This window comes from Pogoniulus pusillus, chromosome 31 (assembly GCF_015220805.1).
Source record: "Pogoniulus pusillus isolate bPogPus1 chromosome 31, bPogPus1.pri, whole genome shotgun sequence".
Taxonomy (NCBI): Eukaryota; Metazoa; Chordata; class Aves; order Piciformes; family Lybiidae; genus Pogoniulus; species Pogoniulus pusillus.
The window spans coordinates 14,465,090-14,490,964 of NC_087294.1; the positions used below are offsets into that span (position 1 = coordinate 14,465,090).

A 25,875-nucleotide genomic window follows, 5' to 3' on the forward strand; every position below is an offset into this window, starting at 1 on the left:
GAACCTAAAGGTAACTGGAAGAGGCAGCTGTGACAATAGCTTCAGAAATGCAGCTGGAGACAAACCTCCTAAACTCAGACATGGGAAACTTGGGAGTCCTCAAAGCCCAGCGCCAGGGCAGGTGAGTAAGTGGTCGCAGACACCTCTGTCACATTCAGACTAGGTTTACATCCACTTGTGGCATTGCATCTCTCTGAAGCAGGGCTGGAATTGCTCAGCTCCACCTGGAGTTTATTGCTCAGGTGGTTACTTGCACTTCCTTGACTCTTGGTAAGAAAAATGATTATTACCTTGTAAATCTCCAAGCTGCTTTCCAGAGGCAGCTGCCGCTGCTGTTACGACGCTTTTGCTACCTCTAATATTTGTTGTGATGGATTTGGAGCTGCCAGGCTGTGGCTCGCTGGTTATTGTGTGTCAGGTTTGATGGATGTGGTGTTTCCTACAGGGTAGATCAGTACAATTCAAAAGGGATTTGACCTGGATAAAAAATGGAGAGGGGAGAAAATGATGGTGCAACCGGTAAGTAAGCGGTGTTTAAGTGGTGCTTTGGAGTTGCTAATGGACAGCAGCAGCTTCTCAGGTTTGATTTGGCTCCTTCCTAGCCTGATTTCCACAACAGCTGAGCCAGAACAGCTTAACTTTATAACACAGACATCAGGATGCAAAGGACACTATTTGAATGGGGCTCACAAGAAAGCTGCTGAGGGACATGTGGGCAGCAGGTCGAGGGAGATTATTCTCCCCCTCTACTCTGCTCTGCTGAGACCCCACCTGCAGTGCTGCATCCAGTTCTGGAGCCCTCATTACAAGAGGGCTGTGGAGATGCTGGAGAGTGTCCAGAGCAGGGCCAGGAGGATGCTGAGAGGCTGCAGCAGCTCTGCTGTGAGCACAGACTGAAAGAGTTGGGGCTGTGCAGGCTGGAGCAGAGGAGGCTCCCAGGTGACCTTCTTGTGGCCTTCCAGGATCTGAAGTGGGCTACAAAAGAGCTGGGGAGGGACTTCTGAGGCTGTGAGGGAGTGCCAGGACTGGGGAGAATGGATCAAAGCTGGAGGTGGGGAGAGTGAGGCTGGAGGTGAGGAGGAAGTTGTTGAGCAGGAGAGTGGTGAGAGGCTGGCAGGGGTTGCCCAGGGAGGTGCTTGAGGCCCCATGGCTGGAGGTGTTTAAGGCCAGGCTGGATGAGCATCTGGGCAACCTATTCTAGTGTGAGGTGTCCCTGCCCATGGCAGGGGGCTGGGACTGGCTGATCCTTGTGGTCCTTTTCAACCCTGACAATTCTATGATTCTGTGACTCTCCAGAGAAGGAGACTGCACAGCCTCTCTGGGCAGCCTGTTGTAGCTCTCTGGGCTGAAGGTTAAGTTTTCTTGCAATGCCACAGTAGAGATTTGCTGTTAGAGCTGTCATGACCCTGAAGTGTTTATTGATTTCCGAATGTGCATTCAGGGGAGTTCAGTTTATCTGCCTTTATATGACTGCAGTGCAGGGCAAGGTAGACATTTGCTTCTGAAATCAGAGAATCACAGAATCAGGCAGGGTTGGAGGGGACCACAAGGAGCAGCCAGTTCCAACCCCCCTGCCATGCCCAGGGACACCCTACCCTAGAGCAGGCTGCACACAGCCTCAGCCAGCCTGGCCTCAAACACCTCCAGCCATGGGGCCTCAGTCACCTCCCTGGGCAACCCATTCCAGCCTCTCACCACTCTCCTGCTCAACAACTTCCTCCTCACGTCCAGTCTGAAGTGAAATGAAACAAGAGGTATAGAAGTGAGTATTGTTGTGTGCTTCTCCAGTCGTTGGTTACACAGAACGCCTTCAGTGTGAGGATCTGACAGGGTGGAGGTGGTGTTGTTCCTCTGCTAACCAAAAAAGAGGAATGAAAAGACTTCTGCTCCTTTGTAGAAGAAATTTATTTCAAACCCTTTACCAGGAGTAACATTGGAGGTAAAAAAACACAGATGACAAAAGGAAGTCGTGGGCTGAGGAGAAGTCAAGCAAATAGGCCAAGACAAAATCTCCCTTTAGGAAGGGAAATGGTGCCAGAGTCCAATTATTTTGCTCATTCTTAAGGCCAGGAGTCACAGCATCATCATCATGACCATCATCAGCACCACTGTGACCATCATCAGCACCACTGTGACCACCATCAGCACCACCATGACCATCATCAGCACCATCATCATCACCACCATGACCATCATCAGCACTGCCGTGACATCATCAGCACCATCATCATCACCACCATGACCATCATCGGCACCACCATGACCATCACCAGCACTGCTGTGACATCATTAGCACTGCCATGACATCATCAGCTCCGCCGTGACCATCATCAGCACCACCATGACCATCGTCGGCACCACTGTGACCACCATCAGCACTGCTGTGACCATCATCAGCACCACCATGACCATCATCAGCACCACCATGACCATCATCAGCACCATCATCATCACCACCATGATCATCATCAGCACCATCATGATCATCGTCAGCACCACCATGACCTTCATTGGCACCACTGTGACCATCATCAGCACCATCATGACCATCATCACCACCATCACCAATCTCCCAGTACTCTCAAGCATGTTCTCGACACCTGATGAGCTTTCTAAAGGCCAGCTTGAAATCTTCATTAAAGCTCGTGTAGAGCAAAGGGTTGATCAAGGAGTTGACGTAGCCGAGCCAGGTCAAGAAGTCCGCCACTTCGGGGGAGACGGCGCAGACGTGGAGGCCCACCAGCAACTCCTTGATGAAAAAGGGCAACCAAGACAGAATGAAAGCACCCAAGATCAGCCCCAGGATGCGGGCGGCCTTCCGCTCCCGCGTGGTGGAGATCTGCTGCCGGTCGCCAGCCAGCTCCAGGTCGTTCTCAAAGGGAGGGATCCTGACGGAGGCGTTGATTTTATCCAGCTCCGCGGTGGGGTCGGAGGTGGAGAAGTCCGAGACGCAGAAGGTCTGCGTCAGCTTGCAGCTGGCGAAGGAGTTCTGGCTGTCGGTGCTGCGGTTGCTGAGGTGGCGGCTGGAGCCTCGCTTCTGGTAGAGGCTCTTTGCGGCGTGGTAGATCCTGTAGTAGAGGATGAGGATGAGCGTCAAGGGGATGTAAAAGGCGCCGAAGGTGGAATAGACGGTGTAGATGACGTGGTCGTGCTGGATGCGGCACTCGCTGGGGATGCTGACGCTGTGGTGACTTCTCCAGAACAGAGGGGGCATGGATATGAAAACGGAGATGGTCCAGACGGTGACGATCATCAGCCCCGCCCTCCTGGCCGTCCTCTTCCTGGCGTACTCGATGGCGTCGGTGATGGCCCAGTACCTGTCCAGGGCGATGACGCAGAGGTGCAGGATGGAGCAGGTGCAGCAGGTCATGTCCACGCTCAGCCAGATCTCACAGATGAAGTAGCCCAAGGTCCACTTATCGATCATGATGTAAGTGATGCTCAGGGGCATGACGAGGACTGCAACCAGGAGGTCTGTCACTGCCAGGGAGCAGATTAAGTAATTGGCTGGCTGGTGCAGCTTCTTGGTGGTGGAGATGGCCGCGATGACGGCGGAGTTCAGGAGCATAGTCAAGGTGGTGATGGTGGCCAAGGTCAGGGTGACGAGCATCTTCTCAGTGACTGTTTTTGGCTTGGCAGCCACGCTGGCTTCAGAGGTGCAGTTTGTCAGATTCATTTTCCCCTCCAGGACACACAATGAAAGAAAAGAAGAAGCTACTTCACAGAATCACAGAACCTTAGAGGTTGGAAAGGACCTCCAGAGATCATTGAGTCCAACCTCCCTGCCAAAAGCAGGATCACCCAGGGTGGTTCACACACAAATGCACCCAGGAGGGTCTTGAAAGTCTCCAGAGAAGAAGACTCCACAACCTCTCTGGGCAGCCTGTAATGAAGAGTTCCAGGTTCAGAAGTCACCCATCTTGAAGAGGGGTAGAGATGCTTCAGGTGCAGTTCTTGGGTTTCACAGTCCCACACTCAACAGAGCAGCAAAAAGCTTCCAGGCTTCCTCCTGTTCATTGCTTTCCTGGAAGAGAGAAACACAGAATATACAGAACCACAGAGAAACCTTTGGGCTGGAAAAGTCCCTCAGGATCACCAAGTCCAACTCAGAACCCTACTCTGCAAGGTGCACCCTAAACCATAGCCCCAAGCACCACAGCCAAACCACCTTGAACCCATCCAGAGTTGGGGACTCCACCACCTCCCTGGGCAGCTCATCCCAGGGTTGGCAGCTTGAGGCCATTCCCTCTTGTTCTGTCGGTGACTGTGCTAGTTTGAAGCTAGCTAGAATGTTTTGGTGAGAAGAACTAGATTACAGGCTGTGAAAGACAAACAAGGGTGATGTCTGCTTCATTCATGGGCTTGCTGAGATGTGTAAGAACAAGAATCCAAACATAGAGAAGGCATTTCATCTTGGGGCATTGCCTGAGCTGCACTTCTCTCTAGCCTCTCTGCCATCTCTTTGACTAATCCACTTTGCTTCCTAACCCCCTGGCTGAACCTCCATTCTTCCTTGGGACTGGGGTAAGGTTGGGAGGGGTGGGAGAAGGTGGAAGGGCAGTTGGGAGCCCCTCCTGGGGACTCAGGTCTCTGGGAGGGCTGTTGTGTTTCTGTATTCCCTTCTCCCATGTCTATTTCTGTCTGTAACTGTGTATACTGTAAATACCTGCTTGTTTATTGTGCTAGCTGTAAATACAAGCTTCATTCAAATTCCCAGAGCTGCTGAGTCTAGTCTGGGTGATTTCCAAAGTGTGTGTAGAGTAAACCCAAACCATTTACTGTGAGAAGAGGCCAGCACCAACCTCTACACAGCCTCCTTTCAGCCAGCCATGAGCTCTGCCCTCAGCCTCCTCTCCCACTAACCAGCCCCAGCTCCTTCAGATTTATCCTCACACATCTGCCAGTGGAGATAGAACCCCCCCACGCTGTGGCAAAAACTCCAATGCTTCTAATATTTAATTTTATTACTCAAATAAAAGCTTTGATCTGTTTTTCTCTCTCTTCTCCCCTCCTGCCTTTTTCTCCCCCTCTTCTGCATTCATAGGTCCCTGCCTTTTCCTCTCCACTTTGAGCCAGACTTCCTGCTGATGTTGTTTGGTTCTGGAGATCTCATTTAAAGTGGAAAGCTGGAATTAAGGCACCTCCAGAAGTCCCTTCCAACAAACACTTTTCATGAGATCTCTGAACTATTGATCCTAGGGGATAGTTCCTTTCCTGCTCGTTAAATGGGCTCCAGCAGATGAAGAGCAGAGGAAATTTGCCTTTTCATTTTAATTGCTGTGTTTGAAGGATCAGCTCCTCTGTATGTGCTTTGTCCAAAGGTGATTCTGTGGGGAGAAGTAACAGAGCAGCCTCTCATCAAAGGCATGCCAGCCCCTCACAGCTTTAGATCCTGCTCCTTAAGTCACAGATTCATAGAAGGTATAGGAGTACTGAATCACAGAAGCATACAATTGTCAGGGCTGGAAGACACTTTGAGGATCATGTTGCTACACCTCCCCTGCCACGGGCAGGGACACCTCACACTGGGGCAGATTGCTCCTAGCCACATCCAGCCTGGCCTTAAAAGCCTCCAGGGATGAGGGTTCCACCAATTCTCTGGGCAATCCATTCCAGGCTCTCACCACCCTCATGCTGAAGAACTTCTTCCTAACATCCAATCTGAATCTCCCCTCCCCCAGCTTGGATCCATTCTCCTCAGTCCTATCACTATCTGACACCCTCAAAAGTCCCTCCCCAGCTTTCTAGTAGCTCCCTTTAGATACTGAAGGGCTACAAGAAGGTCTCCTGGGAGCCTTTTCCACTCCAGACTGAATCATAGGACCTCCAGAGATCATCCAATCCAACCTCCCTGCCAAAGCAGCATCACCCAGGGTAGGCTGCACAGGAATGCATCCAAGATAGTTTTGAGCATCTCCAGAGAAGGAAACTCCACAACCTCTCTGGGCAGCCTGCTCCAGGGCTCTGTCACCCTCATTCTAAAGAAGTTCCTTCTCCTGTTGAGCTGAAACCTTCACTCTTCCAGTTTACATCCATTGCTCCTTGGCTTCTTGCTGCTGATGACTGAAAAGAGCTAAGTTACCCTCACCATAAAGAAGTGTCTCCACCTTAAAGAGCCTGGCACCTACATCTAGACACCCACCCCCCAGATATTTCACAGAACCATAGAATCAAGCAGGTTGGAAGAGAGCTCCAAGCTCACCCAGCCCAACCTAGCACCCAGCCCTGGCCAAGCAACCAGACCATGGCACTAAGTGCCCCAGCCAGGCTTGGCTTCAACACCTCCAGGCATGGTGACTCCACCACCTCCCTGGGCAGCCCATTCCAGTGCCAATCACTCTCTCTGGGAAGGATTTCCTCCTTCCATCCAGCCTATCCCCAACTCTCTCAGCCTGTTATTTTCCCTGTGCTTATTAATATATTGGAAACAGTGCTTAAAACCAACTCAGGTTGCCTTTAAGATGCAGCTTTCAAGTGATGTTGAAAGCTCTGTTGCAAAGGCTTAGTTGCAGACAGCACAGCAGTGCTGCTAGGAGCTTATATATAGGTTTAATTATTCCTGACATTTCAAATAGGCCACTGTGTGTGTCTTTAGAGGAGACAGACAAAAAGCATTTGCCTTGGCTTTGAGATTTCCATCACATAGTGCTCCCTGTCAGCCAGTCCAACGTGATGCAAGGTAGAAACAATAAAGAAATAAGGTTAAATATTGGTGCAGGAGTTCAGCTCTCTTTTTCCTGCATCTGGGGAGAAACAACAGCAGGCAGCAGTACAGGTTGGAGCTGCCCTGCTGGAAAGCAGCTCTGTGGAGAAGGTCCTTGGAGTGCTGGTGGGCAGCAAGTGCTGCATGGGCCAGCAATGTGCCCTGGTGGGCAACAGAGCCAATGGCAGCCTGGGGGTGTCAGGAAAAGTGTGGCCAGCAGACACAGGGAGGTTCTGCTCCCCCTCTGCTCTGCCCTGCTGAGACCACAGCTGCAATGCTGTGTCCAGGTTTGGGCTCCCCAGCTCAGGAGAGACAGGGACCTGCTGGAGAGAGTCCAGCAGAGAGCCAGGAGCATGAGTGGGGCACTTGAGCATCTCCCCTGCAAAGAGAGCCTGAGAGCCCTGGGGCTGTTGAGTCTGGAGCAGAGAAGGCTGAGAGGGGATCTGAGCAATGTGTGCAAACAGCTGAGGGGTGGGGGTCAAGGGGAGGGGGCCAAGCTCTGTTGGGTGCTGCACAGCAAGAAGCCAAGGAGCAATGGATGCAAAGTGGAGCAGAGAAGGTTTCAGCTGAAGAGGAGGAGAAACTTGTTTGGAGTGAGGGTGGCAGAGCCCTGGAGCAGGCTGCCCAGAGAGGTTGTGGAGTCTCCTTCTCTGCAGACTTTCCAACCCCTCCTGGATGCATTCCTGTGTGAACTACCCTGGGTGATGCTGCTTTGGCAGGGAGGTTGGCCTGGATGATCTCTGGAGGTCCCTTCCAACCTCTAAAGTTCTCTGATTCTGTAATTCATACATTCTAAATGCTGACCAAAGCCAGAGCTGGCAGCCTGTGAGAGGCAGCTTAGGATACTCCCTGGGGCCTTGCTTTCTACTCTGTAAGTTATCTTGGCATAAAGGATGTAGGAGATGGAAAGCTTGGAGCCTTCTCTATCCGAATAATCAGGAAGGTTTCTTCCCCTGGCTTCACTTACTGAAGAATAAGGAGTGCCCCAGGCTAGTTCTACTGGTCCCCTGGACAGCATCACAGGATTAACCAGGTTAGAAGAGACCTCTGAGATCATGGAGTCCAACCTAGCACCTAACACCTTCAAATCACTAAACCTTGGCACTAAGTGCCTCATCCAGCCTCCTTTTAAATGCCTCCAGGGGTGGGGACTCCACCACCTCCCCGGGCAGCCCATTCCAATGCCAATCACTGTTGCTGTGCAGAACTTCCTCCTACCATCCAGCCCGGACCTGCCCTGGCGCAGTTTGAGACTGTGTCCTCTCGTTCTGTCGCTGGGTTCTGCCTCTGGGTTTCTGGGTGCCTCTGGTCTGCAGTGCTGCTGCCTTTCACTCCTCACAGAATCACAGAACATTGGAGTTTGGAAAGGACCTCCAGAGGTCAGCGAGTGCATCCCCCCCTGCCAGAGCAGGAGCACCCAGGGTAGTCTGCACAGGGATGCAGAGACAGAGACTCCACAGCCTCTCTGGGCAGCCTGTTCCAGTGCTCCATCACCCTCACTGTAATGAAGTTTCTCCTCATGCTGAGGTGAAACCTTCTGTGCTCCAGTTTGCACCCACTGCTCCTTGTCTTATTACTGTGCACCCCCAAAAGGGATCTCTAGCATCTCTTCTGTAATCTTGGCTAACACCTAACACCACTAAGCTTTTGCTGGGTTGTTTTGTTTGTCTGCCTGGGAAAGTAGAGGGAGAAAGAGAGAGGTGGGAGCTTTGAGCCCCTTCTGGGCAGCTTTCTTTGCCCAGGAGGGAGTTTGGCTTTCTGTATTACTTCTTCCTTGTCTATAATTGCAAATATCTGTAAATATATTGTGTGTATCTGCCTGTAAATTTAGCTTTGCTGTAAATAGAGCTTCAGCTCACTCCCAGGCTGTCTGAGCTACTCTGGCAAATTCCAATGCGGGGGTGGGGAAGTTCCTAACCCACCACAAACCTCAATCCATCTGCTCTCCTCAGCATCATCACTCAGTGTGTGCTCCCAGCCCACAGTGATACTGGAGGACACCATGGGGTTCACACATCCTCCACAGCCACCTGGGGATGAGCTTCACGAGCAAGAGAGCTCCTGCTGCTCTTAGACATAAGTGGCATTTTGCTGCTGCTCCTCTTTCCCTTCTCTGGGAGCCCTGACAGTTCATGGCCCCACCAATTCTCCCCATCCTGAGTGGAACCTGTCATGGGGTGGTCCTGCTTGGCAGAAAGGGACCTGAGGGTTTCCCATTGGAATGGGCTGCCCAGGGAGGTGCTGGAGTTGCCATTCAAGAAAAGACTGCATGAGGCACTCAGTGCCATGGTCTGGTTGATTGGATGGGGCTGCTAGGTTGGACTGGGTGAGCTTGGAGCTCTCTTCCAACCTGGTTGATTCTATGATTGTAATGGACAGGAGCTGAATAGCAGCCAGCAGTGTGCCCAGGAGGCCAAGAAAGCCAATGGCATCCTGGCTGGGATTAGAAATGCTGTGGCCAGCAGCAGCAGGGAGGGGATTGTGCCCTTGGACTCAGCTCTGGGGATGCCACACCTCAAGTACTGTGTTCAGTTTTGGGCACCTCAATGCAAGAGAGCTGTGGAGGTGCTGGAGGCAGTGCAGAGGAGGGCAAGGAAGCTGTGAAGGGCCTGGAGAGTAAATGTGATGAGGAGAGACTGAAGGAGCTGGGGCTGGTTAGTGTGGAACAGAGGAGGCTGAGGGCAGAGCTCATGGCTGTCTGCAGCTACCTGAAAGGAGGTTGTGGAGAGGTTGGTGCTGGGCTCTGCTCACAGGGAATTAGAGATAGAACTAGGGGGAATAGTCTCAGGCTGTGACTGGGTGGGTTTAGATTGGATGTTAGGAAAAAGCTTTTCATGGAGAAAGTGGTCAGGGAGTGGAATGAGCTGCCCAGGGAGGTGGTGGATTCACCAACCCTGGATGTGTTTAGGGGTGGTTTGGATGTGGCACTTGGGGACGTGGTTTGGAATGACCCTTGTAGAGCAGGGTCATGGGTTAGACTTGATGATCCTCAGGAGCTTTTCCAGCCTGAATGTTTCTGAGATTCTGTGATGCTCTCTGATGAGCACTGCCTGTGTGCCTCTTTAATCCAGTAGAAACTGAACTGTTGTGATTCATAGAATCATGCAATCAGGCAGGGTTGGAAGCGACCACAAGGAGCAGGCAGTTCCAACCCCCCTGCCATGGGCAGGGACACCCTACCCTAGAGCAGACTGCACACAGCCTCACCCAGCCTGGCCTGAAACACCTCCAGCCATGGGACCTCAACCACCTCCCTGGGCAACCCATTCCAGCCTCTCACCACTCTCCTGCTCAACAGCTTCCTCCTCACCTCCAGCCTGACTCTCCCCACCTCCAGCTTTGCTCCATTCCCCCCAGTCCTGTCACTCCCTGACAGCCTAAAAAGTCCTTCCCCAGCTTTTTTGCAGGCCCCCTTCAGATCCTGGAAGGCCACAAGAAGGTCACCTGGGAGCCTCCTCATCTCCAGCCTGCACAGCCCCAACTCTTTCAGTCTGTGCTCACAGCAGAGCTGCTGCAGCCTCTGAGCATCCCAAGTGGCCCTAAACCTGGGCTTGCATCAACCTGCTCTGGAATCAGTGAAAGCCCACAGGCTGCCAGGTTTGCAAAGCTATTCCCAATGAAGTCCACACAGAATCACCTCCCCCTCCCCCCCTGCCCATCCCTCATGGGAAAGCTTTTCTGGTGTAGATCTTGGCACATGCAAACCAGAGACAATAATTAGTGATGATCTTCCCAACCATGCTTCCTCCCACAAGCAGTGCTCGAATGATCATTCAGAGAGGATTACTCATTTTTGTCTGCTTGCAATAAACCTCCTCACATACCTCAGGCACTGAAAGCTCCTAAGGTGCTGCTGAGCTTCAACCTGATGCGAAGTAGGACTCAAGAGCAGATTTCACTTCACCAAGCTCTCTGGGATGGTGAAATGCTCAGGTTCCTTGTGAACAGCTGGAGTAGCTGCCCACTCCACTTGTGATCACTTTCAATAGATAAGGCTCTACATTTAGAGAGAATTTGCTTTTAAGTAGACTACCAGGTGAAAAAAACCAACCCACACCTTTACAACTCCTCCTCTGTTCTCACAGCACCTTAAATCCTTAGCACCATGCATTTTAAATGTCCCTTTCACTCTACACAACATCAGAGAGTCACTGGGGCTGGAAAAGACTGCTGGGGTCAGCAAGTCCAACCACTGCCTCTATTTCACTGTGCCCACTTGTAGGTTTGGCTGTTTGGCAGCTGCTGTGCCCACTGCTGGCTGTGGCTGGTTTGCTGCTGCAGTGCCCACTGCTGGCTTTGGCTGCTTAGCTGCTGCAGTGCTCACAGCTGGCTTTGGTTGCTTAGCTGCTGCAGTGCCCACAGCTGGCTTTGGCTGTTGTGCTGCTGCAGTGCCCACAGCTGGCTTTGGCTGTTGAGCTCTGCACTTCCCTTTTGCTCTGCTGAGTGGTTCAGCAAGGCACACAGGCAGGCAGGCAACAAAAGAGCGCAGATGCCGAGTATGGGAGGATCCTGGAGCCTTCCTCCCACTGCTCAAACTTCCATTCAGACTATTTATTCATTGACTGTATGACTAAGACTTGAAAGGAGATAAAATACAGGTAGGAGGACAGCTTGGATAATGAGCTCTCATATCAGACACTGGCAGCGAGGCTCTGCAGTCGCTCCCCTTAGCTCCTAGGGGGGAGGGCAAAGGGAGGTGCTGCTTCCAGCCTGCCCCCAAAGAACAGCTCTGGAGACGAAGCTTGGCTGGTGGATGGCCCAGGGACAGATATTGATGAAGCAGGTTAGGAAGGTTTAACAGCAAAATGAAGCCCTGCAACATTTGCTCTCCCTCTGGCAGGTGGAGAGCAGATCTACTCCTCACATCCAGCCACGGTTGCCCTTCGCTTCACAGAGCCACCCAAACCAGCAGGCAAAGTTCCTGTTCATCCCACAGCTGAGCCCAACACCAGCTCAGGGCACCTGAGGCTACTGTGGCTCAGCAGGGCTGGGCAAGAGATGGGCATGAGTAGCAGCCACAGAGCTCCAGTGGAAAGGCAGCAGCCAAGAGCCTGTCAGGGTCTTGTGGGCCCATGAAGGGATGCTGGAAGTTGAGGGGACCTTTGCCCTCCTGAGGCATAGGTACTGTGCAGGGACACTACAGCAGCCCAGTGCCCTGCCTGGCAGGGAAAGAAGAGCATCCTGATCCTGAGCATGGAAGTCCATTCCAAGTGCAGGCTCTGCTGGAGCCACACCACTTGGTCAGCCAGGGAGCAGCTAAGATGCAGCTCCAACCATAGCAAGTGGCAGCTAAGATGCAGCTCCAACCATAGCAAATGCCAGCTAAGATACAGCTCCAACCATAACAATTGCCAGCTAAGATACAGCTCCAACCATAGCAAATGCCAGCTAAGATACAGCTCCAACCATAGCAAATGCCAGCTAAGATGCAGCTCCAACCATAGCAAATGCCAGCTAAGATACAGCTCCAACCATAGCAAATGCCAGCTAAGATGCAGCTCCAACCATAACAATTGCCAGCTAAGATACAGCTCCAACCATAGCAAATGCCAGCTAAGATGCAGCTCCAACCATAGCAAATGCCAGCTAAGATACAGCTCCAACCATAGCAAATGCCAGCTAAGATGCAGCTCCAACCATAGCAAATGCCAGCTAAGATGCAGCTCCAACCATAGCAAATGCCAGCTAAGATACAGCTCCAACCATAGCAAATGCCAGCTAAGATGCAGTTCCAACCAGGTCTAGGCTGGATGTTAGGAGGAAGTTGCTGGCAGAGAGAGTGATTGGCATTGGAATGGGCTGCCCAGGGAGGTGGTGGAGTGGCCGTGGCTGGAGGTGTTGAAGCCAAGCCTGCATGGGGCACTTAGTGCCATGGTCTGGTTGGTTGGCCAGGGCTGGGTGCTAGGTTGGGCTGGATGAGCTTGGAGCTGTCTTCCAGCCTGGTTGATTCAATGAATCTCTCTGCAGGGCTCTGCTACCCTCCAACAGCTCCACAGCTGCTCCTAGCTTGGTGTCATCTGCAAACTTCCTGATGCTGGACTCGATCTCCTGGTCCAGATCATCAATAAAGACATTGAACAGGCCTGAGCCCAGCACTGCTCCTTGTGTGGGAATGGAGCCATTTGTGTTGACATGGAGCCCTTCACTTTGCACAAGCTAAATGTCACTGTACACACAGTGCTTCTCCAGCCAATATTTGTTTCTTGCTGCTCTTCTGTGCCAGGAGCCTGATGTTGGTGAGGTTAATTCAATCTTCACACGACTTGGCTCTGCACACATCTGCTCTGCAATTCATAAAGGCCCCCAAACAAACAGCTTTGTCAGACTGGAACTCAATAGTAGTGTATTAAGGACTTCCAAGCTTCATCTGAGAGCCTTGGAAAATCAATGGGGATATTTCCACTGTGAGCAGAGGATTTCAGATGAAGCCTTAGTGGATATTATGCCAAACAGCTGGCTGATGAAAGGAAGCAGATGGCTCAGGCAATGGCTCTAGGCTTGCTCCAAGTGGGAAATTCTCTATGACAGAACAAATGGTTTCATGGCAGCAGAAGGTGCTGTGGGTCCTTACACATGCTTGAGAGCTGCCTCATGTTGGGGAAAAGCACTGGGATGGTGGTGGGAGAGTGGTGCTGGGGACTGCCAGATCCAGACAGCCTGAGAGCTGGGGGAAGTTCAGTAAGGACAAGAGCTGGGTCCTGCATCTGGAGAGGAGTAACAACAGGCAGCAGTCCAGGTTGGGGCTGGAAAGCAGCTCTGTGGAGAAAGGCTTTGGAGTGCTGGTGGGCAGCAAGTTCTGCATGGGCCAGCAATGTGCCCTGGTGGCCAAGAAAGCCAATGGCAGCCTGGGCTGCATGAGGAAAAGTGTGGCCAGCAGGGCTAGGGAGGTTCTGCTCCACCTCTGCTCTGCCCTGCTGAGACCACAGCTGCAATGCTGTGTCCAGGTTTGGGCTCCCCAGCTCAGGAGAGACAGAGACCTGCTGGAGAGAGTCCAGCAGAGAGCCAGGAGCATGAGTGGGGCACTTGAGCATCTCCCCTGCAAAGAGAGCCTGAGAGCCCTGGGGCTGTTGAGTCTGGAGCAGAGAAGGCTGAGAGGGGATCTGAGCAATGTGTGCAAGCAGCTGAGGAGTGGGGGTCAAGGGGAGGGGGCCAAGCTCTGTTGGGTGCTGCACAGCAAGAAGCCAAGGAGCAATGGATGCAAAGTGGAACAGAGAAGGTTTCAGCTCGGGAGGAGGGGAAACTTCTTTGGAGTGAGAGTGACAGAGTCCTGGAGCAGGCTGCCCAGAGAGGCTGTGGAGTCTCCTTCTCTGGAGCCTTTCCAGCCCTGTCTGGATGTGTTCCTGTGTGCCCTGAGCTAGATTGGATGCTCCTGCTCTGGCAGGGGGGACCTCTTTGGGTCCCTTCCCAACCCCTGACATCCTGTGAGCCTGTGACAACCCTCAAGAGCTGCCCCAACCTGTCTGTGCCTCCTCAGCAGCCCTTACAGGAGGCTGCAGCTGTGGGCAGCTGGGGGCTGGTGCTGCCCTCCTGCTTGCCCACTCTTTGTGGGGACAGTTGGGCCACAGTGTCCCTCGTGGCTCTACCCTCAGTGCTGAGGCAGCAGCTTCGCCCGGGAGGCAGGACGGAGGGTGAGAAGCAGCTGAGGGCACTGCACCTCTCTGTTGCCTCAGAGGTGCTGGTGGCAGGGACTCTTCAGCTGGGAGAGCATCTCTCAAGGCTTGCAAAAGGGAGGCTGAAACAGTCTGGATGGCTGCAGGTTGCCATAGCAGATTAAACATACCAGAAGAGTCGACAGTAGATGTGTGCATCAGACCTTCACATCCAAGTCATTCAGTGGTGCCCTGTGCACAGCTCAGCTGAGCTGCCCAAACTCCTCCTGCCCAGGTCCTGTCCAGAGGATAGATCCAGCAGGAGTTGGCAGGAGCTGGAAATGTGCTCTGGAGGCTGTTCCAGCAAGGTTAAAGCAGCAGCTGGAGCCCCTACTCCTGGCTACCTTTGGTCACCTCAGCGCTGCTGGTGCTCTGGGAAGGAAATGCCAACCCAGAGCAGGGCTGAGGTTCTGTGGAGGTTGTCCAGCAAGCCTTCCTCTCAACGGCCAGCTGAGAGGTGCTCCATGACACTGTGATACTGTGATACCTTTCACAGGGCCTTGATGTGCTCCTCACACCTCGAGGTCTGCTAGCGGAGACAGTGCCCTCCTGCGTGCTGCACTGCTGGGGGAGCCACTGCCTGCTTTACCCACTGCTGGAGGGTGGCACTCACACCTCGGGGCCGCAGGAGGTAAAGCAGTTCAGGGGTTGATGGTAGGTGTCCAGCTGCAGGAATGCTTGTGCTGCTCCTCACCCTTCCTCTGCACTCACCTCTGATGGATGACTGCTCCTGGATGAGCTCGCTAATGGCTCCAGTGACAGCTGCTCTCCCCACTGATCCCGCAGCACCCCATTAAGGCTGCCTCAGAACCCTGATGGCTTCCCATTCACTCAATTATTTAACTGCTTTAATGTTTTAAACGCCTCAGAATACCTCCCAAGCCCGACGTGACCTCTTGCTGCTCTGTGCCAGGCGCTGACCTGGAGCAGGCTTCTCTCCTGGCACACACTGCCCCTAACACCCAGCACCTTCAGAGAGAGGTGCTCCCGAGCCAAGCAGCATGCTAAGAGCTTTTCTCCTCGGGTGATTTATCCAAGTGCCTGTTTGCTCCCACATGCTGAGAGTGGATAATAGCAGTTCTCAATCAGAGGTAGAATTGCTGACCCTCTTGTCTGTGCAAAATTTAGTGCAGGGGAAAAAAACCCTCACACACACACACAAAATCCCCTTTAATGCTGCTGCTGTACTGCTGATTTACTATAGCTTGGCACATCTTCATCCCTGCACTCCTGTGCAGCACTGCTGTATTGATTAGGTGCTCTGGTCCATAGAGAGTCATGGAACCGACAGGGCTGGAAGGGACCTCCAGGAGCACAGGATGTCAGGAGTTGGAAGGGACTCAAAGAGATCCACCAGTCCAACCCCTTGCCAGAGCAGGAGCACCCAGCCCTGGCCAAGCAACCAGACCATGGCACTAAGTGCCCCATCCAGGCTTTGCTTGAACAACTCCACGGACAGCAACTCCACCACCTCCCTGGGCAGCCCATTCCAATGCCAATCACTCTCTCTGGCAAGCAGTGATTTGCTTATGTATTTCCTCAAAGCTGGAAGCTGTTGCAATTATTTTGCACAGGATGTTGGAGTAGTCTTAAAAACAAACAAACCAACCCACAACTGAGCATCATCATCATCATCATCATCATCATCATCATCATCAGCCACTCTTGCTTCAAGTTACTGACACTTTGGTGCCTGCCTGCAGCTCCAACCTGCACAGACAACACAGCATTCCCTCTCTCCAGCTGTGCTCACCCCAAGGCCTTTTGTGAGCACTTTTTAGCTGGAGTCTGCTGCAGTCTGTCAGTCTAAAAGGGCAGAGAGCTGCTTCTTTACAGTTCTCTGTCCCCAGTCATCTCCTGAACACAATTAATTGATGGGAACAGTGGAAGCAGAAAATGGGGCAGCATTAGACTTTCATATATTCACCTACAAGGTAATTTTTAGCTGACATAGATGAACTCTGATGGATTATGTAGGGGTAAATGATATGCTTCAAATTACATGAGGTAGTGATGGAGTGGTTTGTCCAAATCACTGTAGGCTCCTTATCTGAAAAGGTCTTCTGACAACACTCTTGGGTACTTAATCAAACACAGGCTGGTTTGCAGAGGCTGTCAGCACATGTGGCTCACTGCCTAAATTGCTCCATCTGTACAGTGAGAGTAACTCAAATGTCAGCAAGTCTGGGATCAAGGCACCCTTTATCGGAATGCCTGCCCCCTGAAGCCTCCAGCAGATGGATGAAATTACCCCTCAGGTGCCTCAAGTGCAGTCTGAGCCCCATCAAGTGCTGCTTGCTCCTCGTGGCACTTCAGGGCATCGTTAGCAGACAGCAGTGTTTGCTCTTAAGATACAGTTCTGGCCAAAGATTGAACTCTTTCTACAGGGAATGGCTTCAGTCTGCCTCTGTGTGCCTCTTCTGGGGCCACATGGAAGTTCTGCTGTCACACTGGCTCCACTTACAGACATGCAAGTCCATATCCTCTTGATATCACAGAACCACAGAGTGTCAGGGGCTGGAAGGGACCCCCAAAGCTCAGCCAGTCCAACCCCACTGCCACAGCAGCAGCACCCAGAGCAGAGCACACAGGAACACATCCAGGCAGCTCTGGAATAGCTCCAGAGAGGGAGACTCCACAGCCCCCCTGGGCAGCCTCTGCCAGGCTTCTGTCACCCTCACAGGGAAAAAAAAACCTCTCGTGTTTCCATGGAACTTCCTCTGCCTCGACTCCCACTCAGTGCCCCTTGTGCTGTCCTTGGGCATCACCCAGCAGAGCCTGGCTCCATCCCTGTTTGAGAGACAGCATCATCTTGTCCTTGAGGAGGAAGCACGAGGCAGAAACAGACAAGTTTGGCTCCTTAGCTTATGTTTGTCACCTGAGGCCCCAGGAAAACACAAGCTGAGTGCAACTGATGCTCTTAGGAGCAGTGTTTTGAGTAAAAGCACACTGCACAGATGTTGACAAGCAGGTATCTCAGAGGTATACTCTACACAACTGAGCAAAATTGGTATTCATCACACAATGATATGAGGAGGCCATCAAACAAAACACATAAGTGGCAGGCTCAAAAGGAGCTAGAAAATGTGTTCTTCACTTTGAATTCTGCACTGCAGCACAGAGGGGAAACAAAAACTGGGGAAAAAAATGAGAAAAAGAAACCTTGAAATGCCTCAGGTTTCTTTAGAACAGGACCAGTACTGCAGAACCTCATCTGAGATCAGAGTCACTGATGTGAGGGGCTGGAAGGGACCTCCAAAGCCAGTCCAACCCCCCTGCCACAGCAGCAGCACCCAGAGCAGATCACACAGGAACACATCCAGGCAGCTCTGGAATAGCTCCAGAGAGGGAGACTCCACAGCCCCCCTGGGCAGCCTCTGCCAGGCTTCTGTCACCCTCACAGGGAAAAAAAATTCCTCCTCATGTTTCCATGGAACTTCCTCTGCCTCAGCTTGCACCCAGTGCCCCTTGTGCTGGCACTGGCATCACCCAGCAGAGCCTGGCTCCAGCCTCCTGCCACTCACCTGCACATCTTTAGTAACCATCCATGAGGTCCCCCCTCAGGCTCCTCCTCTGCCAGCAGCACAGCCCCAGCTCCCTCAGGCTCTCCTCCTAAGGAAGATCTTCCATTCTCTTAACCATCTTTGTGGCTCTGCACTGGCCTGATCTAGGGAAGGGTTTCCCTGCTCATGGCAGGGGGGTTGGAACTGGCTGCTCCTTGTGGTCCCTTCCAACCCTGACTGATTCTATGATTTTTGATATTTTGGGGTACTTTGGGCTCCCCAGCTCAGGAGAGACAGGGACCTGCTGGAGAGAGTCCAGCAGAGAGCCAGGAGCATGAGTGGGGCACTTGAGCATCTCCCCTGTGCAGAGAGCCTGAGAGCCCTGGGGCTGTTGAGTCTGGAGCAGAGAAGGCTGAGAGGGGATCTGAGCAATGTGTGCAAACAGCTGAGGGGTGGGGGCCAAGGGGAGGGGGCCAAGCTCTGTTGGGTGCTGCACAGCAAGAAGCCAAGGAGCAATGGATGCAAAGTGGAGCAGAGAAGGTTTCAGCTCAAGAGGAGGAGAAACTTGTTTGGAGTGAGGGTGGCAGAGGCCTGGAGCAGGCTGCCCAGAGAGCTTGTGGAGTCTCCTTCTCTGCAGACTTTCCAACCCCTCCTGGCTGCATTCCTGTGCAGACTACCCTGGCAGAGGGCTTGGGCTGGCTGACCTCTGGAGGTCCCTTCCACCCTCCAAGGTTCTGTGGTTCAGTAAACTGCTGCTAGCTTTTGAAATAACTGTATCTTTTTTAATTCATTCCCCCCCCCCCCTTCCCTCTTGACCAATGCCTGTTGAGTGCCTGCCTAGGAAACAATAGCTTGGTTGTGAAATAATGGGAATTTCATCCATGGAAATGCCACCCTCGCATCAAAACCATCACACAGCTCACAGCTGCACGGTTCCTGGGTATAAATCTGTCAGTAAACAAGGACTACTGTGCTGTGGCTCTTCACCTCAGGGAAATGTTTTATTAAAGAGTTGATTAGAATGTGCTATACACTAGCAAGCAGAAAAAGTGATTAAATTAAGTTGCAAAAGCCCAGAAGGCAAATCCCAGCCTGGGCTGCAGCCAAAGCAGCTCTGCCAGCAGAGCCAGAGAGGGGATTGTGCCACTGTCCTCTGCTCTGCTGAGACCTCACCTGCAGTGCTGCATCCAGCTCTGGAGCCCTCTGCACAGGAAGGACATGGAGGTGATGGAGCAGGGCCAGAGGAGGGACACCAAAACGCTCAGGGGTTGGGAGCAGCTCTGCTGCAGAGACAGGCTGAGGGAGCTGGGGGTGTGCAGCCTGCAGAAGAGGAGGCTCTGGGCAGAGCTCATTGCTGTCTGCAGCTCCCTGAAGGGAGGCTGTAGCCAGGTGGGCTTGGGCTCTGCTGCCAGGCACCCAGCAACAGAACAAGGGGACACAGCCTCAAGCTGTGCCAGAGCAGGTTCAGGCTGGATGTTAGGAGGAAGTTCTTCAGAGCAAGAGTGGAATGGGCTGCCCAGTGAGGTGGTGGAGTCCCCAACCCTGGAGGTGTCTAAGAGGAGGCTGCATGTGGCACTTGGTGCCCTGGGTTAGTTAATTGGAAGGTGTTAGGTGATAGGTTGGACTTGATGATCTTAGAAGTCTTTTCCAACCTGGTTAATGCTGTGATTCTGTGATCTATTTGCTCCAGTGGGCATCTACAGTGCCTAGGAGACATGGGCAAGACCCCAAAGTCCACTCAGTGAATTTACTCAGAGAGCAGGGAAAATTGGCATGACATTTTCCTTCTGATACACTGCTGCCATTTGGCCAAGCCCTTACTTCCCCCCTGGACCTGAGATCTGGACTTGTCTGTGCTCTAGATTTAAGCTTCCCTGGCACACTTCACCCTCTGGACCTGAGATCTGGACTTGTCTGCGCTCTAGATTTAAACCTCCCTGGCACACACAAAGCAGTACCTTAACATGAGCCCTAAGCTCAGCTCCCTCCCTGAGCTTGGCTGTCCCCAGGGCAGGGCCAGGATGTTCTCAGCTCCCCGGTTCTTTTGGGCAGGCTCCTCTGCCAGCACTTATTAAGAGGAACAGTTAACACAAATGGCATGAGGATCCATTTCCAGACACCCTCGAGGTGCTTTTCACCAGCAAGCTCACAAAGTTGCAAATGCCTCCACCAGTAAATCCCAGTCCACCCATCTGTCACCCACCCACATAGCCAGCTTGCCTCAAAGCAAGCTGTGCTTGTGCTTGCCCCTGTGTGCAGCTGTTCTGCTTCTCTTCAGGATCAGTTTTTCCCTCCTGTATGATAGATGCACTCTAGGTAAATATTTTCCTCTTCTGCTTTGTTCTGGCAATGTGTTTGAAAACAGCCCCTGCATTGCCAAAGACTTGGGGGGAGAGAATCTGACAATTGTCAGGGCTAGAAGGGACCACAAGGATCATCCAGTTCCAAACAGACACATTCAGCCTGGCCTTAAAAGCATTCAGGGATGCTGGGCAACCTGTGGCAGGCTCTCACCACCCTCATGCTGAAGAACCTATTCCCAACCTCTAATCTCAAGCTACCCACTTCTAATTTTGCTCCATTCCCCCAAGTCCTATCCCTACCTGACACCCTAAAAAGTCCCTCCCCAGCTTTCTTATAGCCCCCTTCAGATGCTGGAAGGCCACAAGAAGGTCTCCTGGGAGCCTTCTCCTCTCCAGACTGAACAGCCCCAACTCTTTCAGTCTCTCCTCATAGCAGAGCAGCTCCAGCCCTCTGAGCATCCTCATAGCAGAGCAGCCCCAGCCCCCTGAGCATCTTGATGGCCTCCTATGGACTGGCTCCAACAATTCCATGTCCTTCTTGTGTTGGGTGCTCCAGAACTGCACCCAGTCCCGGGAGAAAATCAGTGATGATCTTGGCTTTTAATTCAAGAAGCTAATGCCCAGCACAATTTGATTTTCAGCTGTCTCTCACAGTGTGGAATTCACACTCACAGTGTGCAGGGCAGCAGCTTTATCAACTATTTACAGCTCTGAGGCTGCTTGGCTAGTCCCTGCTAGCCTAGGAAACAGAACAGCTACAAAGTCATCAGCAAAGAGAGAAAGGTGGATGCTTGGCTTTCACAACTCAGGGAAAGATGAATTGCACTGAAAACCACCTGAGCAGCTGCATGGTGACTGCTGTCACAGCAAGCTGCAACAAACTGAGAGCAGGGTGTAGGGATGTACCCAGCTGGACCACTTCACTCCAGCCAGAGCAGGCACATGCTGCTCTGGCTCTCAGCAGTTTGGCAGAATCAGTTGGAAAAAAGACAGTGTGCCTGCTTGTCTGATCCATTTCAGACCTCATTCTTGATTTCCACACTGGGTGCTAACCACCAAACTCACCTCTTCCATCAGTTTGAGGACACAGCCTCATCCAGCCTGGCCTTAAACACCTCCAGCAATGAGGCTTCCAGCACCTCCCTGGGCAACCCCTGCCAGGCTCTCACCACCTCATGCTGAGGAACTTCTTCCTCACATCCAGGCTGAATCTCCCCATTTCCAGCTCTGTTCCATTCCCTTCCAGTCCTATCACTCCCTGACACCCTAAAAAGTCCCTCCCCAGCTTTCTTGTAGGCACCTTTAAGATACTGGAAGGTCACAATAAGGTCATCTCAGAGCCTTCTCCTCTCCAGTCGGAGCAGCCCCAACTCCCTCAGTGTCTCCTCACAGCAGAGCAGCTCCAGCCCTCTGATCATGCTCGTGGCCCTTCTCTGGACACCTTCCAGCACCTCCATAGCCCTCTTGTAACAAAGGCTCCAGAGCTGGACAGAGTAGTCCAGGTGGGGTCTTGTTGCAGCTATCTGTCAGCTGCTGCAGGAGGCATGATGAAAGCCCTCACAGATCAGTGTGAGCATAAGCAATGGCTCATGGACTCCAGACCAAGTCAGTGTGAATTATGCCAGAGACTACTGATCGTTTTGGCTCCCATTACATAGTCTGGAGCATCAGAGCACACACCCACATGGTAGCATAACTAGGCAAGAACAACCCAGGCTTCTGCACAAACCACACCTTGTTTTCTCCTTCAAGAGATGTCCCTTGTCTGTCCTCTCTGAGATAAGGCAGCCAGCAGCTGCTGAGAGCCAAGGCCACCACTCCTTTGTTACTCTTCTCACTTTCTTTTCCCACAGGGTCTCACCACAGTGGAGCAGAGGGACAGGATCACTTCCCTCACCCTGCTGCCCACACTGCTCTCACTGCAGCCCAGGCTCTGGTTGCTCTCCGGGCTGCAAATGCACACTGCTGGCTCACACTGAGCTTCTTATTCATCAGAACCCCCAAGTCCCTCTCCCCAGGGCTGCTCTCAAGCCAGTCCCTGCCCAGCCTATATTGGTGCTTAGGATTGCCTTGACCCAGATGCAAATCCTCAAGCAAATCTTCACATGCATGAGAGAAATGCTGCAAAGCATCACTGCAGGAACACAGTGGTGTGGATAGGAAGCTGTCCCATTCCAAACTTAGACAGCTACAGGTCAGCTGTCTATGAAACCCCTCTCTCAAGGGGAAAAGGGAAAGACTTTCATCAACAGAACCCTTGAAGCAAGACACATTCAACTCTGGGTAACACAGAACAGTGGCATTATCATGGCAATTGCCATGTGAGCGCTGAGTCAGTGCTTTCAAGCAGGGAATCATTCCACATAAGCATCCCTGATGAAATAGGATCATAAATCTCCTTCTGAATGCAGTTTTTCATTTACATGCTTGGCTTCAAATTTATCTCCTTAAGGAAAGGCACTTGAAGCAAAAAGAAAAAGCAGCACAGGATTTAACCTATGGAACACAGTTCAAGAGGTCATCCTGCTACATCACAGGGTCACATCCAGCCAGGGCTTGAAAGTCTGCAGAGAAGGAGACTCCACAAGCTCTCTGGGCAGCCTGCTCCAGGCCTCTGCCACCCTCACTCCAAACAAGTTTCTCCTCCTCTTGAGCTGAAACCTTCTCTGCTCCACTTTGCATCCATTGCTCCTTGGCTTCTTGCTGTGCAGCACCCAACAGAGCTTGGTCCCCTCCACTTTGCAAGCATTACTGCCTCAGTCCTGAGTATTCCTGAAAGCTGTTCAATGACAACACAAGCAAAAGTGCACCTTAGCTTCTCCTGCAGCTCTTAAGGCAGGCATGCTTTTTTTTTCCTGGAAAGAAAGGGAGGATACCCAAGGATATAGATGATCTCAGCATGAACAGGAGTTTGGCAGCAGAGGAAGGGTAGGAAACAGATCACAGGCTCACAGGATACCAGGAGCTGGAAGGGACCCAAGGAGATCATTGAGTCCAACCCCCCTGCCAGAGCAGGACCACACAATCTAGCACAGATAAGAGAGGAATGCATCCAGACAGGCCTTGAAAGTCTTCAGAGGAGACTCCACAACCTTTCTGGGCAGCCTGTTCAAGAGGCCTGGGGCACAGCACTGTGAGGAGAGGCTGAGGGAGCTGGGGGGGTGCAGCCTGCAGGAGAGGAGGCTCAGGGCAGAGCTCATTGCTGTTTGCAGCTACCTGAAGGGAGGCTGTAGCCAGGTAGGGTTGGCATCTGCTGCCAGGCAAGCAGCAACAGAACAAGGGGACACAGCCTCAAGTGCTGGATGCTAGGAGGAAGTTGTCAGAGAGAGTGATTGGCATTGGAATGGGCTGCTCAGGGAGGTGGTGGAGTGGCTGTGCCTGGAGGTGTTGAAGCCAAGCCTGGCTGGGGCACTTAGTGCCATGGTCTGGTTGCTTGGCCAGGGCTGGGTGCTAGGTTGGACTGAACAATCTTGGAGATCTCTTCCAACCTGCTTGATTCTGTGATTCTAGGATTCTTACGAGGCTGTGATCTGCATTTCAAGGCAGACTCCACACCAGCTCACTCCATACTTAGCAGACCTCCTAAAAATCACAGGGGAAAAAAAAGGACTCCACAGCACTGAGGATGTCCCTGTTCTTGTGCTGGTGGATGGGCAATGCTCTTACAGTCCACGACTTCCCTGATTGAGTCTGCCTTGACCTTTTGAGCAAGCACAGTTCATGCAGTTGAATGCTTCTCAGAGCAGTACTTAAGCCCTGGATCCGGAGAGCACAGGACCACGTTTGCCTTCAGGCGTGCCTTCAGCTGCTGAGTAATCCCACCGAAGCGCACAGCACCTAAGCCCTCGCTCGAGTCGAACAAGCGCTTTGCTGGGTGGAAGCTGCTCTCACCTATTTCTCCGAGGGAAGAGCAGTGCAGTTTCTCTGTTTGCAAGCATGACTGGCTGCCACTTGCAGCTTTGTCCTTTGCAAAGTGCACATCTCAGGAGTTTTGCAGTAAGATTCTCAGCCACCAGGAAACAGAAACGCCCTGGGGGCTTTAATTGTCCTTTGTTCAGAAGGAACACGGACCCCACATCACGGACTCTGAATGAATAAGGCTGGTTACAAACAATACAGTGAGCTAGCCTGGTTCTCTGCACACCATCCCTCTCTATCTGGTGAAGTCCGTGTCCAAACAAGTGTCTCTGTTTCACCCAGTGCACATTTTGGGTTCACAGGGACAGTCCAACAACTGTATTGCATGCCCCCAGAGGTCCTGCCCTGAAGCAAGGAGTACCAATCTACCTGGCACAGTGCTGAGAACAACTATTTCACATCCTGTGTAGCATTCCACTCAGCCCCCACCCAGGTGTGGAAAAGGAGACCACATCGAAAGCATGGGTGAGGGACTTCAGAGACGATCTCAAAGCATAACGAACAGTGAGCAGAGATGACCTGGGCGATCCCGTCTCAGAGCGCAACCAGAGATGCCGTCGCCGCGGGAAGTCCGCTCGATGGGATGCCCGGTACCCACCCTCCCTCCGAGCTTCCCAAAGCCACCACGGCCCACGACGAGGAGTCCCGCGGCCCAGGAGAACTCCTCCGGGATGCCAAAGAGAACCGTCTCCAGCTCACGGAAGAGAATTCCGGAGCAAGTCTAAAGGTGGCAATCTGCTGCTTGCCCACCGCTCCGCCGGCTTGTCCCCTTGCAGCCCATCCCTTCGGGGCAGCAGCGGCGGACACCTAGTCGAGGCGCCTCGCATCCTTCCCGCGGCTCCCGGGTACCCCCGCACCTCCTGCCGTCCACAGACCCGGGCACTCACCTGGGCTCCGGCGGCAGCAGCTCCTGTTGCCCCTCGGGCGGGGATCGCTAGCCTGGGCGCGAACCCCAGCGCCTTCCCGCAGCGCTGCACCCTCCAAGTGCGGCGCTGCGCCCCGGGCAGCGGGATTTATCGGCGGCAGCGGGGCGGGGAGGGGGACACACGCCGCACGGAGCCACCTCGGGGCGCACCGCGGCTGCGGACAGCGCCTGCTTGCCTTTTCCACCCCCTCCCCGGGCCGGAGGAGGAACCGGCGGGGCCGTGCCGAGGGGGAGGACGCTGCGGTTCGGTTCCGCTCCGCTCCTCTTCACGCTGGCGATGTCACCGCCCCCGCTGCACCGCGACCGCCAGAGGGCAGCACCGCCCGCCCCCGCCGGCCTGGGGCAGCGGCAGGGAGCGCAGCCCGGGGCTGCGGGGGGACTCCGCTGGGCTCTCGGGGCGGCCCCCGGCGCCGCTGCCGCCGCTCCTCGGACCAAGGCGCCGCCGCTCCCCCGCGTCGCGCTGCCGCCGCTCGGGCGCGACTCTGGCTGCTGGCGCGGAGGGCTGGACCAGGGCTGGGTAGGCTGTTCCTCCCCCGGCGAGGGCCGGGAGGCTGCTGGGGGCTGCAGCCCCGCGTGGAGCCCAGTGGCGGGGCTGAGTCACGCCGCTTCGGGTGGAGCTCAGGCCAGCCCGACGCGGGAGAAGCGGCGAGCAGAGGAGGTGTGTCCACAGGCAGAGAGCTGCTCCGAGCGCTGCTCCCTGCCGGGCTCGGCTTCGGGGACTGTTTGGGACCCGGGAAAGCCTGCGGGGCTGTTCCCTTCTGGCTGCCTGTCCCTCAGCGACCCGCGCTGAGTGGTGCCGGCGGTAAGATGCTGCGCCAGGCGGGGCTGTGGCTCTGCGAGATGGTCCCGGCTGGCTGAAGGCGCAGAAGTGAAA

At 53.4% G+C, this 25,875-nt stretch overlaps 1 protein-coding gene across 1 annotated transcript; it reads right to left on the reverse strand.

Moving 5' to 3' along the window:
* Positions 1–1,887: 1,887 nt before the first annotated feature.
* Positions 1,888–25,608, reverse strand: HTR1E (5-hydroxytryptamine receptor 1E). Its single transcript, XM_064169135.1, has 2 exons — positions 24,964–25,608; positions 1,888–4,024 (listed from the first exon to the last, which is right to left on the reverse strand). Exon 2 carries the CDS (start codon positions 3,674–3,676, stop codon positions 2,582–2,584), a length of 1,095 nt encoding a protein of 364 aa, XP_064025205.1. The 5' UTR covers positions 3,677–4,024; positions 24,964–25,608; the 3' UTR covers positions 1,888–2,581.
* Between the last annotated feature and the right edge of the window lie 267 nt (positions 25,609–25,875).